The sequence below is a fragment of the Leptonotus elevatus genome, chromosome 14 (assembly GCF_054856555.1).
Source record: "Leptonotus elevatus isolate MCC_2025b chromosome 14, RoL_Lele_1.0, whole genome shotgun sequence".
Classification (NCBI taxonomy): domain Eukaryota; kingdom Metazoa; phylum Chordata; class Actinopteri; order Syngnathiformes; family Syngnathidae; genus Leptonotus; species Leptonotus elevatus.
This window is the reverse complement of record NC_141252.1, coordinates 17,582,275-17,597,601: the sequence shown is the minus strand read 5'-3', so window position 1 is coordinate 17,597,601 and position 15,327 is coordinate 17,582,275. Positions and strand designations below refer to the sequence as shown.

The window sequence follows — 15,327 nt, the reverse complement described above, 5'->3', positions numbered from 1 at the left end:
AAATAATTTCAAAACAATAAATTTTCCATTCCCTTTACCTCGCTAATTCTCGAAGATATCTGTTTATTTTGAAATATGTAAAATTGAACAGGAAGAACCCATGAGAGTAATCTATTTACTAATGTCTAGTTATACTTGTTTGTTTCTGTCCCATTTTTTTTGACTACTGTGTTGTTAGAAATAATCTGGATGTAGTTTAACAATAATTTGGAGGTAAACATGGCTAAAGAAAATCGGACTGATTGGTCGGATATCTTGAAAAGGAGGCTCGCAAACTCAAACAGAGGTAAGCGATAATGTTAGCTTAGGCTATTTGGGACGTTTGAAATATGTGAACGACAAGTTTCATTTTGTCATTTTGTTCAATTTTTTTTGTTGCTGTCCAGATGAAAGAAGCCTCGAGGAAAAGAAATCTGAAGAAATTGAGCTGTTTAGCAAATACTATTCTGAATGGAAGGGCGGAAGTGACAAAAACAAATCCTACAAGAACATTCCTCGATTCTACTTTAGGGTATTGTTATCCTTTAACTTGGATCTTTACATAAGAGCTCAGACGTTAAGTTATGGACTTTATAACTAATGAGTACTGTACACATTGAAGCTGTGCTATTTTTTAAGAGTGTGATGTTAATTGACAGCTACCAGCTGAGGATGAAGTTTTACTCCAGAAACTGAGAGAAGAATCTCGAGCGGTCTTCTTGCAGAGGAAGAGCAGAGAACTGTTGGATCATGAGGAACTCCAAGTAACGCACACTCATATTTCTTATAAAAGCATTACACGGGGTGAATGTACAATGTCATGGCTGCACTGCTGCCAGTGCATGTGGATGAGCAAATCAGACAACAACAAAAAATCACCTATATGCACTGATGTATAAATGACAAGTCATACCCATTTTTATCCTCTATTTGTCCACTTATCTCTCTGTAGAATCTGTGGTTTCTGCTTGAGAAGCACCAGGTGCCTCCAGTGAATAGTGAAGAGGCCATGATCAACTACGAAGCCTACCTGCAGGTGGGCGAGATGGCTGGGCCCAAGTGCAAGTAAGTACACGGAAACAGTAGTTTAGTAGCAGCTGACCTATGAATCAAGCAATGACGTGTAAATTCAATATTTATTTATTTGATCAGAAGTCAATTTAAAACATTCCTCTAAACTGTGTTATGAAGCTATTATTAAATTTGCATATATACTATTTTAGTTACAGCTATTTAGCATTTATTGAGCCAAGACACATTTTATATGTGGGAAGTTTTAGGGACAACAACGTCGGCAATCACTGACTTAAACTAAAGTGGACGAAAACCTACTAGTGTAGAAACTAACTAGCACAGAGCCAATCAAGCACACTCAATTGCAAAATGTGAAGGAAATACATTTTGTGTATTTTATGGAGGTGTGTATTCCAGCAAATTGTTATGCCATTTTATTTTATTTTTGTTATGTTAAAACGACTATTTTGAAAGGGGTTATTAAAACAACAACGCTAGTGCTGGCCGGAGAGTAGATATGTTTCAGGTGTTTTATGTTCACACTGTTTACCTGGACATTTATGCTGATGTTCAACTGGAGTAATGTAATGATATTTTGCCCATAAGTAGTATATACGTAAGATCATTACACAGAAAATTACCCCCCCCCCCCTTCTTTGTCATCAGCAAATTCTTCACAGCCAGAGTGTATGCCAAGCTGCTCCACAGCGACCCCTATGGCAGGATCTCTATCATGCAGTTCTTCAATTACGTCATGAGAAAAGGTTTGACTTTCTCATCATGTCTTCATTTTTTATACAATTCAGCAAAAATACATAGATGCTGATGTTGCTGCCAGGTACAACAATGAAATGTTTTGGTCATTCTAATGCAGAGTGACAATAATTTACCAATACCTGATATCGATCAAAAGTAACATTTCTGTATTAAAATGGCATGATAGCTTTATTTACATACATACATATTAATTGGTGAATATTTTTTAAATAGTTTTGGCTTTATTGGTTATCAAACTGGGGTCCAAATATTTGCAATAAATTATGTCATATTATGATAAAAAAAAAAAAGCTTACTTACATTCTGATGACTGGGACAACAAGAAAACAAAATAGGCCTTACAGTATTTTGGGGGCTTATCAGCTAGTTTAAAAATAATAATGGATCACTGATCAGATCACAAGATGGAGCAATATGTCTATTAAATAACTTATTTACTGTATATACAGTGGAGTTACAGTGGAGTTGGAACGTCTCGGAACTCGTACAATTCGGACTTCAACCCAAAAATCGGAGTAAAAAATCCCTCGAAGTTTGAACTTATTTTTGGAGTTCGAACACCCAAGCAAAGCAAGCTAAGCCAAACATACCTTGGAAGCAGGTAGCCGAGCGAAGCCGAGCGAAGCCGAGCGAAGCCGAGCGAAGCCGAGCGAAGCCGAGCGAAGCCGAGCGAAGCCGAGCGAAGCCGAGCGAAGCCGAGCGAAGCCGAGCGAAGCCGAATGCTCACGTTTCGGTAGTTGAGACGGTGCACTGCTCATTTCCAGGCAGATCGTGAATACTCCCGGAGGTGCTCCATACTCGCGAGTGCATTTAGATTTTTCCACAACAATTTTCTTCGCCATGAGCCCAAAGAAAGACAACAGTGCCAGTGGCAGCAAAGAAAAACATATAGTGCTACGAACCACAATGGATTAGGAAGGAGATTATCGCGCCGTTGTAACTACCGTGACTATTTCTGTAAATACTGGCACGAGGACGACCCCCCCTTAGCTATTCAACAACATGCCTGACGTTAAACAACGCACGCAAGGACCGCTTCGTAGTCTAACAATATGCCTAATGTAAAATACACAAACTCAGCACTGAACTAAAGCTAGCATTAACATAGCATTTATCATCCATTAATTAATGCATTTACATTATTTCCTATTGGAAAAAATGTTTCATAGGTTGAACAATTTGGACTTTGAACACTTTGCAGGAACAAATTATGTTCAAATTCTGAGGTACCACTGTACCAGTATTTAAATCAGGAGTGTCAAACTCATATTAGTTCAGGGGCCACATGGAGGAAAATATTTTACTAAGTGGGCTGGACCGGTAAAGTCATGGATTATAACTTTAAAACAATTGCCGTCATTTATACACAGATGTTTTGCTATTTGCAAGACAGCGCTAAATAGCGGTAAATATATGGTTCCAAATAATAACACAAATGTAAATGGAACGTGGCAACACTTTGCCCATATGAGTTCCAGGCATGTTGACCTGTTTTGCATATATATTGTTCCCAGAATGATTTAAATGTATTTATTTTATTTGAAAAAGGGACAGTGTAATGAACATTTACAGTGCTGCTCAAAAGTTTGTGAACCTCTTGAGCAATTTGGATTTTCCAATTGTTTCAAGCTGATTTTGTTGTTCAATCTGAACCATTACATTGTATATGAAATAACAGGTGTAGGGTTATCAGTTCAATGCATTGTTCTTTTTTCAAAATCAATTGTGTAGTCAAAACTAAATTAAAAATAGTTTTTGGTCAATTCATGTAGGTGCAAAAGTAGGTGAACCCTGAGCTGCATTGCTTAAAACAAGCAGTCAAGTAGGATCAGGTATGACAAATTGGTAGTTAAACTAACCACTGAAATGGACCAATGAAATGAGAGGTTTAGCAAAGAAATTGTGCATCACTGACTGAAACAGAGACAAAACCACATCACTTCAGTCTTACCCAGGTGAACCCATACAGGTCAGTCATGCTGAGAGGAAGAGAAATCTCAGGGGACCTCAGGAAGTGGGTAGTGACAGCACATCTGTCTACGGAAAGCTATAAAGTCATCTAAAAAAAATTAGCTTCATCATTCCACTGTGAAGCAGATCATCTGCAACTAGAGAACACTGAAAATTAGTACAATCCTGCCTAGAAGTGGACGACCTAAAATATCAGCAAGACTCACAAGAAAAATTATAATTCAGGTAAAAAGCCAGCTCGAACATCACATCAAGGGATTTGCAGACCTCTTTTGCTGCATCTGGGACACATGTGCATGCTACAACAAAGTCAACCGACAAGGCTTTCATGGAAGGCTTGCTAGGTAGAAGCCTCCGCTCACAAAAAAGATCAAAGCTGCCCATCTGTTTGCCAGAGAGTACCTGGACAAACCTGAAGCTTTTTGGAAGTCCCTTCTGTGGACAGATGAATCCAAAATTGAACTGTTTGGTCACAACTCAAACAGTCATGTTTGGTGAAGAGTCAACACTGCATACCAGCAAAAGAACCTTCTCCCGACAGTGAAGCATGGGGGTGAGAATGTTAGGTTCTGGGCTGGCTTTTCATCCTCAGGACCTGGACAACTCCACATAATCCAGGGAATCATGAATTCAGAGGAATATTGCGAAATCCTGGAACATAACCTGAAGCCGTTCTTTGTGAAGTTACAGCCTGGTTGACGATGGATCATGCAACATGACAATAATCCAAAGCATTCCAGCAATACAACCAAGGAATGGCTGAAGAACAACAAGATCCATGTTCTGGATGTGCCCAGTCAAAATCCTGACTTAAATTCTTTCAAAATACTGTGACGGGACCTGAAGCGGGCAGTTTATGCTAGATGTCCATCCAACCTCCCCTAAATTGGCTGCATTTTGCGTGGAAGAGTGGCAAAAATCCTCCAAAGTAGATGTGAAAGACTGATAAGTCACTAAAGAAAGTGTTTGGATGAAGTTCTCATTGCAAAAGGAGGTGCAATGTCTGATTAAGTGAGAGGTTCACATACTTTTGCACTCATGAATGAGTTTTTTTTAAATCAACAACTTTTGTTCAAGAATGAATGACAATATTATCATTCTTTTTGTTCAAGTCCATTATTTTTAACGTCAGCATTGTAGATTTGGGTATGACTAAACATTTAATAAGGTTATTTTAATATTTTGTACAAAAAGTAGGACCATGCCTGCAGTTTTCACAAACTCTTGAGCAGCACTGTATATGCCAGATTATACCTGTTGGCTAGTTTCCTTCCCTTGGCAGGTTGTAACACTTAAAATAAACTTGTGTACAGGGTAGTTCACCCCGGGCATGTAGTAAGCTTCGCAAGTGTAAATACCAGAGGTGGGTGTTCCATCAATATTGACGAAGGTCCGTCATCCGTCAATGATGGACACCCATTTTGTTGCCGATTGACAGGAAACTTTGAAAAATTGACGAACTAAGCATTACTCGAAGGGGTTTTTCATCCGTCAATGTAATCGTCAATCTGTCAATGATGGATGTCCAATTTTGCTGATGTATTGACAAATGACCGAGAATTGACGGACGCCCACTTCGAATGACGGAAACATTTTGCTTATTTTGCTGAGCAATCGACGAATGACGGATTGATGATTACAACGCAGTTCGGCTTCAAATATTGACGGATTGACAATGACGGAAGGGTGTCCGACTGTTGATGATTGCCCAATGACAGACGCTCAAAATTTATTGACGCGCCCACTTGGGATGTAACGATTACGATAATGTCGCGATATTGCAATATTAAAATTGTCACAATATCATCGTCGTCATGTCACAATATTAAAAGCAGCACATCTGTTAAAAAGGCTAGCTTGTATTCCATTTGTGCAGTTTTAGCAGCCTCTAGTGGTTAGTTTATTAGTGCAGTTTAATTTTAATTAGGAAAGTTTTGGCCACTGGCTGTTATCATAAATCAGTCATACAAGCAAATATTTTTCATTCAACATCTCCGTCAAAAAACATTACTTTTCACGCACTTGAGCCGAATACAGCATTGTGAACTGCGTAGACCATGACACTTTGCGGTGTTCAGCCAATAGGAGCACATGATCATGACATGTGACTTGGCCATGCCTATTTTAATTTGTCACTGCTGTTATGTACAAAAACACAATTTAGTGCTTTTTTCGTTCAATAAACAATTATTTATTTACTTTTTACAATATTGTGAGTTTTTCTCCAGTATCGTGAGCTTCTTTTTTTTTTTATATCGAAAAGCTCCCCACAATATCGTGATAAGTATTGTATTGTGAGGTTTATATCGTGATATTTATGGTATCATGACATTTGTGTATCATTACTACGCTCTGGTAAATACATTTCTGATCGCCTGTTTGTTCAAGAGCCAACCAGCCATATACAAATTGTGTTTTACAACAATACCAAATATTAATTTTAGGTCCACTTTTACCACTGGATGACATCAATAAGTGCGCTGGCAGCAAATGGGGCAAACTACTCATCCAGACTTGGGTTATTTATTATTTACATGTGAAGAATATAATGTGACGAGTGTCACAGACGGGCATTCGCGTTCTATGCAATGGCTGACACACAGTTAACCCCCAAAAAATAAAATAATTGAAAATCCCTGTTCTATGTGTCCAGTGTGGCTGCATCAGACCCGGATTGGCCTGAGTCTCTATGATGTGGTGGGACAGGGTTACCTCAGAGAGTCGGTAAGTATTTCCACTTCAATCTTACTGATTCAAATATAATAATAATAAGAAGAAGAAGAATGATAATGATGATGATCACTGTCTTATTGGCTAACAGATCTCTGCTGCACACGTCCACTTCCTAGTTTTAAAGCCAGTATATGCAGTACACATAATTGTATTTGACAGCAATACGTAACCATATTTACAATTTCATATGTAGTAATGGATGATTATTTTTTTTAACCCAGGTGTGTCTGGCCATTGTCGTCGTGTTTACTGAGGTCAGGCACACCTGGATTAATCAGTTTGTCCAATCATGAAAGACAGGAAATCAAGGAGTGGTACTGAGTTCAGGAAGTAGTGGGTTTGTGCAAAGAGCCCATTGTGGCACAGTATCAAGGAACTGCATCAATGTGAAAATGGCAGGAAAGTCCACATTTTTCCCAAGATGTGGGGTGGCCAGGGGTTTGCCAGAGTGTGTCCACACCTGGCCACCACATAGTTCTGCCACTTGTACTCTGGTTTCCTCCCACATTTCAAAAACATACAGATTAGGTGAAGACTGTAAATTGTCCATAGATATGACTCTGAGGCTCCAGCTCCCCTGATGGGGAGGATCAGACATAAAGAATTGGATGGATGGATTATAATAATATAAAAATACTGATTTATCTTCTTTTTAGGATCTGGAGAACTATATATTGGAGTTGATCCCAACGCTACCTCAGCTGGATGGACTGGAGAAGTCGTTTTACTCTTTTTACGTCTGTACTGCTGTTCGCAAGTTTTTCTTTTTCCTTGACCCGCTTCGTACTGGTACGACACTATCCATGGGAGGAAATATGTGTCATCAGAAACTGAATTGGAATCATATATCATGTTATCTTTTGAAGGGACTGCACCTGAACATTATGCAATATGAGCAATGATGCAATAACAATCACGTTTTAAAAATAATAGTAGTGCGAAAGCAACACAAGTATTTTGGTTTTAAGAGCTAACTTTTCCAAACTGTGTGTGTTCATATTAAATACTACAGCTGAGTCTTCTTCTTTCTATACTCAATGTACCGGCATTTTTCTTTTTCAGGAAAAATTAAAATCCAGGACATCTTGGCCTGCAGTTTTCTGGATGATTTATTAGAGGTAAATTGAGTGTGGGGGGAATAATAATTCAATTTAGTTGACAAATGTTTACAATGTAACACCCAAGGACTTTGACTGGGCCACTCCAGAAGGTGTATTTTCTTCAATTGTTGATCCGTTCCTTTGGGTTGTTGTCCTGTTGCATTGCCCATCTTCTGCCAACTTCAATTTGCAGACAGATGCTCTTACACTGTCCTGCAAATGGTCTTGATAAACTTGACAGGCCTGAGACAGCAAAACTTCCCCAAACCATAGTAGCACCTCCTATTATACGTCGGGTTGAGGTGTTGTGCTGTGCTCACCTGTCCACACAATAGTTTGCCAGTTGAGCTGTGGAACATCCACATGCTCTTTGGCAAACCTGACTTAGAGGTTTGCCAATGCTTTTATGGACCACAGCAACTTCCTCCATGTTGTCCTCCAATCACCTCCAAAGACATTCTTGTTGAATGTTTTACTTCTCAGATTTGTCACTGGGCATTGATATGATCAGGTGTGGTGGATTTATAAACTTAATCATAGCTTTCACAACAAAATCACAGACATAAAGGATAAAGTGCAACTTCTCTCTTTGGCTAGCTTAAGAAGGCCTTTGGTTGTGTGTCGTGTACAGTCATTTTTAAAATGAATTATTTTCTCATTAATTCCGATTGCACCTGCCTGTCCTTTCTTTCCAGTTAAGAGATGAGGAGTTGTCTAAAGAGAGTCAAGAGTCCAACTGGTTCTCGGCACCTTCAGCTCTCAGAGTCTATGGTGAGTGAGCATCCCCATCTTCATTCTCTCTCCAATTATTTCTGTCCAGCGTTTGAATTGTGTTGGGGACAATGTATTCATGATATCGTTTAGATGTTAATGTGTTCAGTAAGCTCGTGCTGGCTTTTGTGCTGATATTTCTTTGGCGTCATTTGTATGTCAGGGCAGTACCTCAATTTGGATAAGGACCACAACGGCATGTTGAGCAAAGAGGAGCTGTCACGCTACGGCACAGCCACTCTCACCTCAGTCTTCCTTGAACGAGTGTTTCAGGAGTGCCTCACTTACGATGGAGAAATGGTACACATCATTTTTGCCTTTAACACACATGAAAAAGTGTTGCACATGATATTCGTCTGTTTCCTATTTATTGTGTGAAATCATGAACATAATTAGTGTCTTCACGTATTTATTCATAATAAAATATAAAGGTCGTTTGAGCCCATTTGTTTTTTCAGAAGTGTGTAAGTGTCAGGTTCAATAAGCTGACATTCATAAAAAAAAAAACACACAATGAAGGAGAGAAGACATCTTCATACCTTTTCACAAGCTAGCAAGGAGAACGGACAGAGGTGTGCCTCAGTTACAACCTCCTACCGCCCTGAAGCACACTCTGCCGAGCCCTCTCTTTATTTCTTTAGGGCGGTCTCTGGTTACATGGGTATTCCAACTCTACAGGGGGGTGCAGGGGACATCATAGTTGGAACACAGTGTACTTGTTTGTCTTTGTGTGTGTGCATGTAAGTGCTGAGTATATGTGTGGTCAAGTTTGCAATCATTTCTTAATAGACAACAGGGCATCTTTAGCGGACTGGCTCAATTCATTCCGCTGGGTTGGATGTTCTTGTAGTCATCATGAGTCATCTCCTGTTAATCAGCTGTTAGATACGACTACCTTAATATGCTATGTAGGAGCAGAGCAAAGCATTATTTATTGCAAGCAGAAGCAATTCTTCATTGCAGCAATAGTAAAGTGCCTATTCATGTGATAACTAATTGTACAATTTTCCCATCAGTAAGAAACTGGTGACCCTTCGCAATACTCATTAACCCAAGAAGTAGCATTCGGTTTTAAAAAAGCTTGCCCAAAAAATGCCCCCCCAAAAAGTTGATCACTAAATAAATGATCTTGAGTTGCCATTGCCACAACACATTATGATACATTTACCATTATTACGCATACTATGATATTTTTACAAGCGACTCATTTGCTCCCAACGTTCTGTTTTAAATACCACCATGCTCCCAAAGATATATTGGGGGCTTATGGGGGGGAGGGGGGGGGGGGTACGCTAGAGCATACAAAAGGCTTTGATGCAGCCTTAAAGCAATGGTAGTTAATACAAAAAACGGCCAGCAGGTGGCAGCAGAGTATAAGAGCTCAACCAGGGCCATGTTGCAAAAAGCTATTTTCCCCAGTGTTTTGAACAAGTTTGTTAATAATGATGAAACTTAGCTATATTCTAATGCTAATTGCTGCAAAACTGAAACAGATACAAATGTACTTTTTCTCTTAATGAAAGAAGAGATTCTAATCTTTCTTTTGGTAGGTTCCATGTTTTTATAGCAATAGAACACAATATACTTTGGGCCTTGCAAAATCCGGCAAAATCCAGTAAAACACCCGGGGAGCGAAGGGAGTTGCTTCTGTGAAATTGGTTGGGAGTGAATGAGTTAAATGCTGAATGTGAATTAAATAATCTCCATTAACATAATTTTCATTTGTGTTTTCTTTGGCAGGTCACTTTGCATGCACATTCCTTTGTTCATTGTGATCAATTTGAATTCTGTGTGACACTGTATTTAGAATGTTTCTAATTTCTTGCTTCTTGTTTTGTTGAACTTTTTCTTTCCCCAGGATTACAAGACTTATTTAGACTTTGTGTTGGCCTTGGAAAACAAGAAGGAGCCAGCGGCACTGCAGTATATTTTTAAGCTTTTAGACATGGACAACCAAGGATACCTCAATGTCTTCTCCCTCAACTATTTCTTCAGGGTAAAAAGCAAATGCAATCAAATACATTTTGGGATGAAGATGCTTGTTTATCATAATCTATGATAAATATGTATTTGGGACGGTCATTTCTTCTTTACTTTGCTGCTAGGCCATCCAGGATCAGATGAACGTGCACTGTCAAGTGCCGGTCTCCTTCCAGGACGTCAAGGTAAAAACTCTCTCGCATGACACACACAAGCTATCCATTTTGCTCATGTCAAGGAATTTCTAACTGTACTGTCTGTCCAGGATGAGATCTTTGACATGGTGAAGCCGAAAGACCCCTACAAGATCACACTCCAGGACTTGGTGAACAGTTGCCAGGGTGACACAGTCACAAGCATCCTGATTGACCTCAATGGCTTCTGGACGTACGAGAACAGAGAAGCGCCGGTTGCCAATGACAGCGACAGCACCAGCACAGCCAACAACGATGACTCCTAAACAAGATGATCAGCGGTCGCCAACCATTTTCATGCCGCCGACTTGGGCATACAAATACATCCTTTTTGTGCCGGTGATGCTATAAAAAATATCTTGCAAATTTACATTGTCTTTAAATTGGCCGAAAAGTAAGGTAGCTAGAGTAGTGATGGACAAATGAAACTTCATGAAGCACTTGTGATCATTTTTGAATCCTCTAGATGGCACTCTTAGTTTAAAGATGCATTGGAAATGATATCACTTTCCTTTATCTGTTAATCAAGAACACCATCTGGAGGAGTACAAAATATGTGTATTTATGATGCTTCATGAAACTTCATTTTACCATCACTACTAGTGAGTACTTCAACATTTTACTACATAGTTATTTTTTTTAAGGAAAAATATGTATGAACTTTATATTACATTTCAAATAATCTCCCAGCCCTACTTATGTTTCCCTTTGTAAGATAATTGACGAGGTGGAGGACTTGACTTATAGGAACCACTAAAATGTATTTTTATTAATATACTTTTCTTTGTCCATCTTTGTGCTACCCGGTACCAAATGACCCACAGACTGCAGGCATGGGGACCACTGCATTAGATATTTGCACTCCTCAACACACAAAATTCCTCTGAACCCTCTGTCTACATCTTGATGCATATTCCTAATTTTTGCTGTACACAGACCTGAATTGTCCTAAATAAATGTCTCTCCCGTCAATGCTGCAACCTTTTTAAGAGCTTAACTTGTATGTCACCACTCTCCAAAGTTTTTTTCAAAGTACATATTGTGCGCTGGCGAGAAAAGCCCCAGTGTGTGTGCTAGTGTGGCATTATGATGGCGAAACTGCCCCAAGCAGACCTAGAGGTATGTAAGTTAACACATTTGCTCAAAATTATCACTCCAAAAGGTCCATATTATTCAGAATGAAAAGAACGGCTTTATTAAATTAGTATAAAATTTTATTATAAGCGGTTCAGAGAATGGATACATAAATCCAGCAGTTTGTGAAGACTTTTATATGTGAGAAATAGCATTGGAATATAATTATTATTGTAGTTCAGGATGGGCAACTTGAATGATGAACAGGGTCACAATTTTTCTTCAGCCCTACTGGAAGGCCACACAATGTATGACCAAAATGCCATTTAAAATCCAGACAATACGCGCTGGGCCCCAGCACGCACAAACGGTAAAGAAACGGAACTAGTTTACCACTGTAATGCACATCTTCCTTAATCGCAGTGCGATTGCTTTTTATCAGCCACTTGAGGTAAAACAACTGACAACAGATGAACAGACGATCGAAGTAGCTCTTTTATTTTGAAACGAAAACCTGATAGGAAAAGTGAAATCCTGTGAATGCACGGATGACATCATATAGTCAAAATGCATAGACAGCATATAGGCACTTTGATTTCTGAACTGGAGCGCAATCCCGCTTTTATGTTCCCACCTTGAATAGTGTTAGATGAAAATGATGTCAAGAAATGTTCAGTGGATCAATGTATTTTAAAAAGCACACTAGAAATATCGCTGATGTCAATGCAGTTAACATCAACGTGTCTTTTTCCTGCACTGTTTACAGAATCGTGTTATAACAAAATGCAAACATAAAAAAATAACTATTATTAATTGTTACAAATAAGTAGATTAGCATTGATTTTATCTGCAAGTGGGAGGTTTTGTGCTGTCAGGAGGGGAGAGGACAAGGCGCTCTGTTGTTGTCAGGAGTATTGAGAGCTTCTTCAGGCTGGTGGTCAAAGGAGACATTAACAAAGGAAGTTCCTAATGCTTCAGGCTGCGCCGCGGTGGGCGGAGCAGGATCCTTCCTCTCGCTCCTCTGCTTCTCTGCAAATTGGCGCTCTGCCTCGTCAGCCAGACGGTTCTCCTCCTCTTCTTCCTCTTGCTGCAAGACCAAAACAAAAAAGAATGTTATGTATGCAATTCACACAAAAACAACAATTCTGATGTGGCGACTTCACTTACCTCTTTCTTTATGCGGTAGTACTCGTCGATGGCGTACTGGTATTTAGGAGCGGTAATTCCAAAAAGAGAGGCGAGTTTCTCTCCCATGTAGTCACACACTGAAGGACACACACACACACAAACGCTCTTAATTTGACAAACGTGTCTTTGTGTCATCTGGTTGTGATTTGACAGAAACAGGACAATTCTATTTAGCGTTTTGCCCTTTCTATTGATTTTTTTTTTAGTTAACATCCTTTGCAAGAATAATTCTACAATACAATATTTTTTTAATAAAACAAGCGCAGCTGTAAAATTGGAGACTTTTTTTTATTGGGGGGGTCCTCGCACCTTTGGGAGACCCCCAAAAAGCTGCTGAGTTTGCTTATTGCTCGGGCCAACTCTGTTCTCAGACAATAATTGAATGTCATTTGTTTGCTATTGTGGTCCATTTGCATGTGGGGAGGTATAAAGGACTTATGCAACTGCACAAGCTGTGTTTCTTTCAAATATTTGTTTCAGTTTTTCTCTGAATTAAAGTGAGCATTTTCTCCACGATAGACTTAAATTGTAAAATTCAGCACTGACATTCCAGTAACGTCAAATTTGGGGAAGCCACTGAACAAAAAGAATGCGAAGATCAGTAGATATAAGTCTCCCCAACCTCTTTTCAAATGCCAGGTTTGTGTGATATTAAAAATAGAGAGAGACCAAAATAAATATTTTTTTTAACCACCATTAATATGACCTACAAACATTATCTTGATCTCATTTTTTTTCAATATCACAAAAGCTTGCCAAACAGGAGTGTGTAGACTTTTTATATCCACAGTACTGTAAACAGATGGCTAGTATGATAACCAAATGTAAAGGTCCACGTGGACAGTGTTACCCGAGATAGTTGAGGTGGTCATTCTCCACATGTGGAACCAGAAGTATGGTCCCCAGGTCAGTTTTGACTAGAACACAAATGCGGGGGACATGAGGCTTGTTTCCTTTCAGAAATCAGTAGCAACGTTAAATATAAATATACAAAGTTAATGTCATGAAATGCAAGACTATGACCATAAATATTTCTAAAAATGCATGCAGAGAGAGATCTCACAAACTACATGAACAAAATCATGTAACTTATTTATGTCTACTTACTGTATCCACAGTAAGCACATTTTTCTCCACGATATCCTCTTCCTCTTCCTCAGTACTGTACTCCTCCATTGTCTCACCACTAGCAAAGTAGATGGTCCTGCGGGGAAGCTTCACCCTTCCCTTCCTCTCCCCTGACTTGCCCATCTCCACTCTCTCGAAGTCTCCCAGCTCTTCTCGACTCTGAACAGGCGCATGCACAAACCCAATTCATGTAACCGTTTAGCTTACATTGCAGTATCAATTGCATTTATTATTATTTTTTTTAAATGACAGCTTAATTGAAATAATATCAGAGGACATTATAACTTACGTAGTAGGCTATTTCGAAAATCAAGCAAAAACAAAAACAACAAAGTTGAGGGAAAAGCTAGCTGTAAGTTTAAACTACCTAACGACAATTCAAACCAAACTGGCATTAAAAAGAACAATAAATTGTCCCTAGGTGTGATTGTGAGTGTGAATGGTTGGATAATGGATCGATGGATGGATAAACATTATTCGGGGCGTCTTCGTACGGCTAAGGAAGCTAAGGAAGTAAATCACTTTTCTTTTTTTTTTGCAACAGCAGCAGTCTGCTAACGCAAATGTAACCAAAACATAAAACGTAACCTTGCCGTGAACTCACCTTATTACATTCCATAGTTCGTCCCAACGAAACGTTCATATTAGTTAAATATAATGACAAATCTGCCATATCACTAAGCACACTAGCGTCTTAGAACAACCTCAATGTTGTTACTGTTTACTCACACCACAGATATCAAACACACATAGACCGACGTTGGATACAAGCGCGTCCGCCATATTTGTTGTGGCACAACTGTCACGTTAGCGCTGTAGGGTTTGCAAGGCAAGGCAAGTCAGTTTTATTTCGATAGCACATTTCATACGCAAAGCAACTCAATGTGCTTTACACAAGCAAATAAACAACATCTACAAGCATCAACAAACACAACAATTAACAACATTCAGAAACAAAGCAGAGAAAACAAAAGTAGCTTACAGCAATACTAAAAGAACGTACATAATTGACAACATTAAAAAAACACATTATCAGAACATTAGAAATATATATATTTCAAAGTAAAGAAATAAGAGTAGTTTTCTGAAATAAGTAAAAAGAAAAAATGTGTAAAAATGTTTTGAACACCTTAATCGAAGATATAGGAGCTTAAAAAAATAAAATAAAAAATGCCTGGATTTAAAAGCATTAACACTCAGGGCTGACTTCAATTCTGTTGGCAGTTTATTCCAATTGTGTGCAGCATAATGGCTAAATGCAACTTCACCATGTGTACTTTGAACTCCAGGCTCCACCAATTGACCCAAGTCAGCCGAGTAATACAGCAGAGAGTAAAACTTTCATTTTGTACATATATGCTCTACAAAATAAATAGATACATAAATATTGATGTATTTTCTAGTAAAATGTGTTTTGG

The 15,327-nt window shown here is 38.8% G+C and overlaps 2 protein-coding genes across 3 annotated transcripts; one reads left to right on the top strand and one right to left on the bottom strand.

Annotated features, from left to right (window-relative positions):
• Window positions 1–21: 21 nt before the first annotated feature.
• ppp2r3c (protein phosphatase 2, regulatory subunit B'', gamma) lies at window positions 22–11,491 on the top strand. The gene is made up of 13 exons (XM_086094277.1): window positions 22–286; window positions 387–511; window positions 639–743; window positions 932–1,044; window positions 1,660–1,757; window positions 6,395–6,465; window positions 7,131–7,263; window positions 7,537–7,592; window positions 8,270–8,345; window positions 8,509–8,645; window positions 10,204–10,341; window positions 10,451–10,510; window positions 10,591–11,491. The coding sequence occupies exons 1-13, from the start codon at window positions 220–222 to the stop codon at window positions 10,783–10,785; spliced, it is 1,374 nt and encodes a 457-aa protein (XP_085950403.1). The 5' UTR covers window positions 22–219; the 3' UTR covers window positions 10,786–11,491.
• A 579-nt stretch (window positions 11,492–12,070) lies between these two features.
• fam177a1a (family with sequence similarity 177 member A1a) lies at window positions 12,071–14,646 on the bottom strand. 2 transcript variants are annotated; one of them, XM_086094882.1, is made up of 5 exons: window positions 14,514–14,646; window positions 13,889–14,068; window positions 13,632–13,698; window positions 12,761–12,858; window positions 12,071–12,680 (listed from the first exon to the last, which is right to left on the bottom strand). In XM_086094882.1, exons 1-5 carry the CDS (start codon window positions 14,580–14,582, stop codon window positions 12,465–12,467), a joined length of 630 nt encoding a protein of 209 aa, XP_085951008.1. In that variant the 5' UTR covers window positions 14,583–14,646; the 3' UTR covers window positions 12,071–12,464. The 2 variants fall into 2 exon arrangements, with proteins under 2 accessions (XP_085951008.1, XP_085951009.1); XM_086094883.1 differs by lacking the exon at window positions 14,514–14,646 and adding an exon at window positions 14,199–14,377.
• Window positions 14,647–15,327: the final 681 nt, after the last annotated feature.

What these genes read in the sequence shown, in the direction of transcription:
- fam177a1a (XM_086094882.1), bottom strand. Translation starts at nt 14,582, where the DNA reads ATGGCAGATTTGTCATTATATTTAACTAATATGAACGTTTCGTTGGGA. An exon ending in GAACTATGGAATGTAATAAG is followed by an intron (nt 14,069 to 14,513) that starts GTGAGTTCACGG and finishes GCGCCTGTTCAG; the next exon opens with AGTCGAGAAGAGCTGGGAGA. An exon ending in ATGTGCTTACTGTGGATACA is followed by an intron (nt 13,699 to 13,888) that starts GTAAGTAGACAT and finishes TTTGTGTTCTAG; the next exon opens with TCAAAACTGACCTGGGGACC.
- ppp2r3c (XM_086094277.1), top strand. Translation starts at nt 220, where the DNA reads ATGGCTAAAGAAAATCGGACTGATTGGTCGGATATCTTGAAAAGGAGG. An exon ending in TGGATCATGAGGAACTCCAA is followed by an intron (nt 744 to 931) that starts GTAACGCACACT and finishes ATCTCTCTGTAG; the next exon opens with AATCTGTGGTTTCTGCTTGA. An exon ending in TCTCCTTCCAGGACGTCAAG is followed by an intron (nt 10,511 to 10,590) that starts GTAAAAACTCTC and finishes CTGTCTGTCCAG; the next exon opens with GATGAGATCTTTGACATGGT.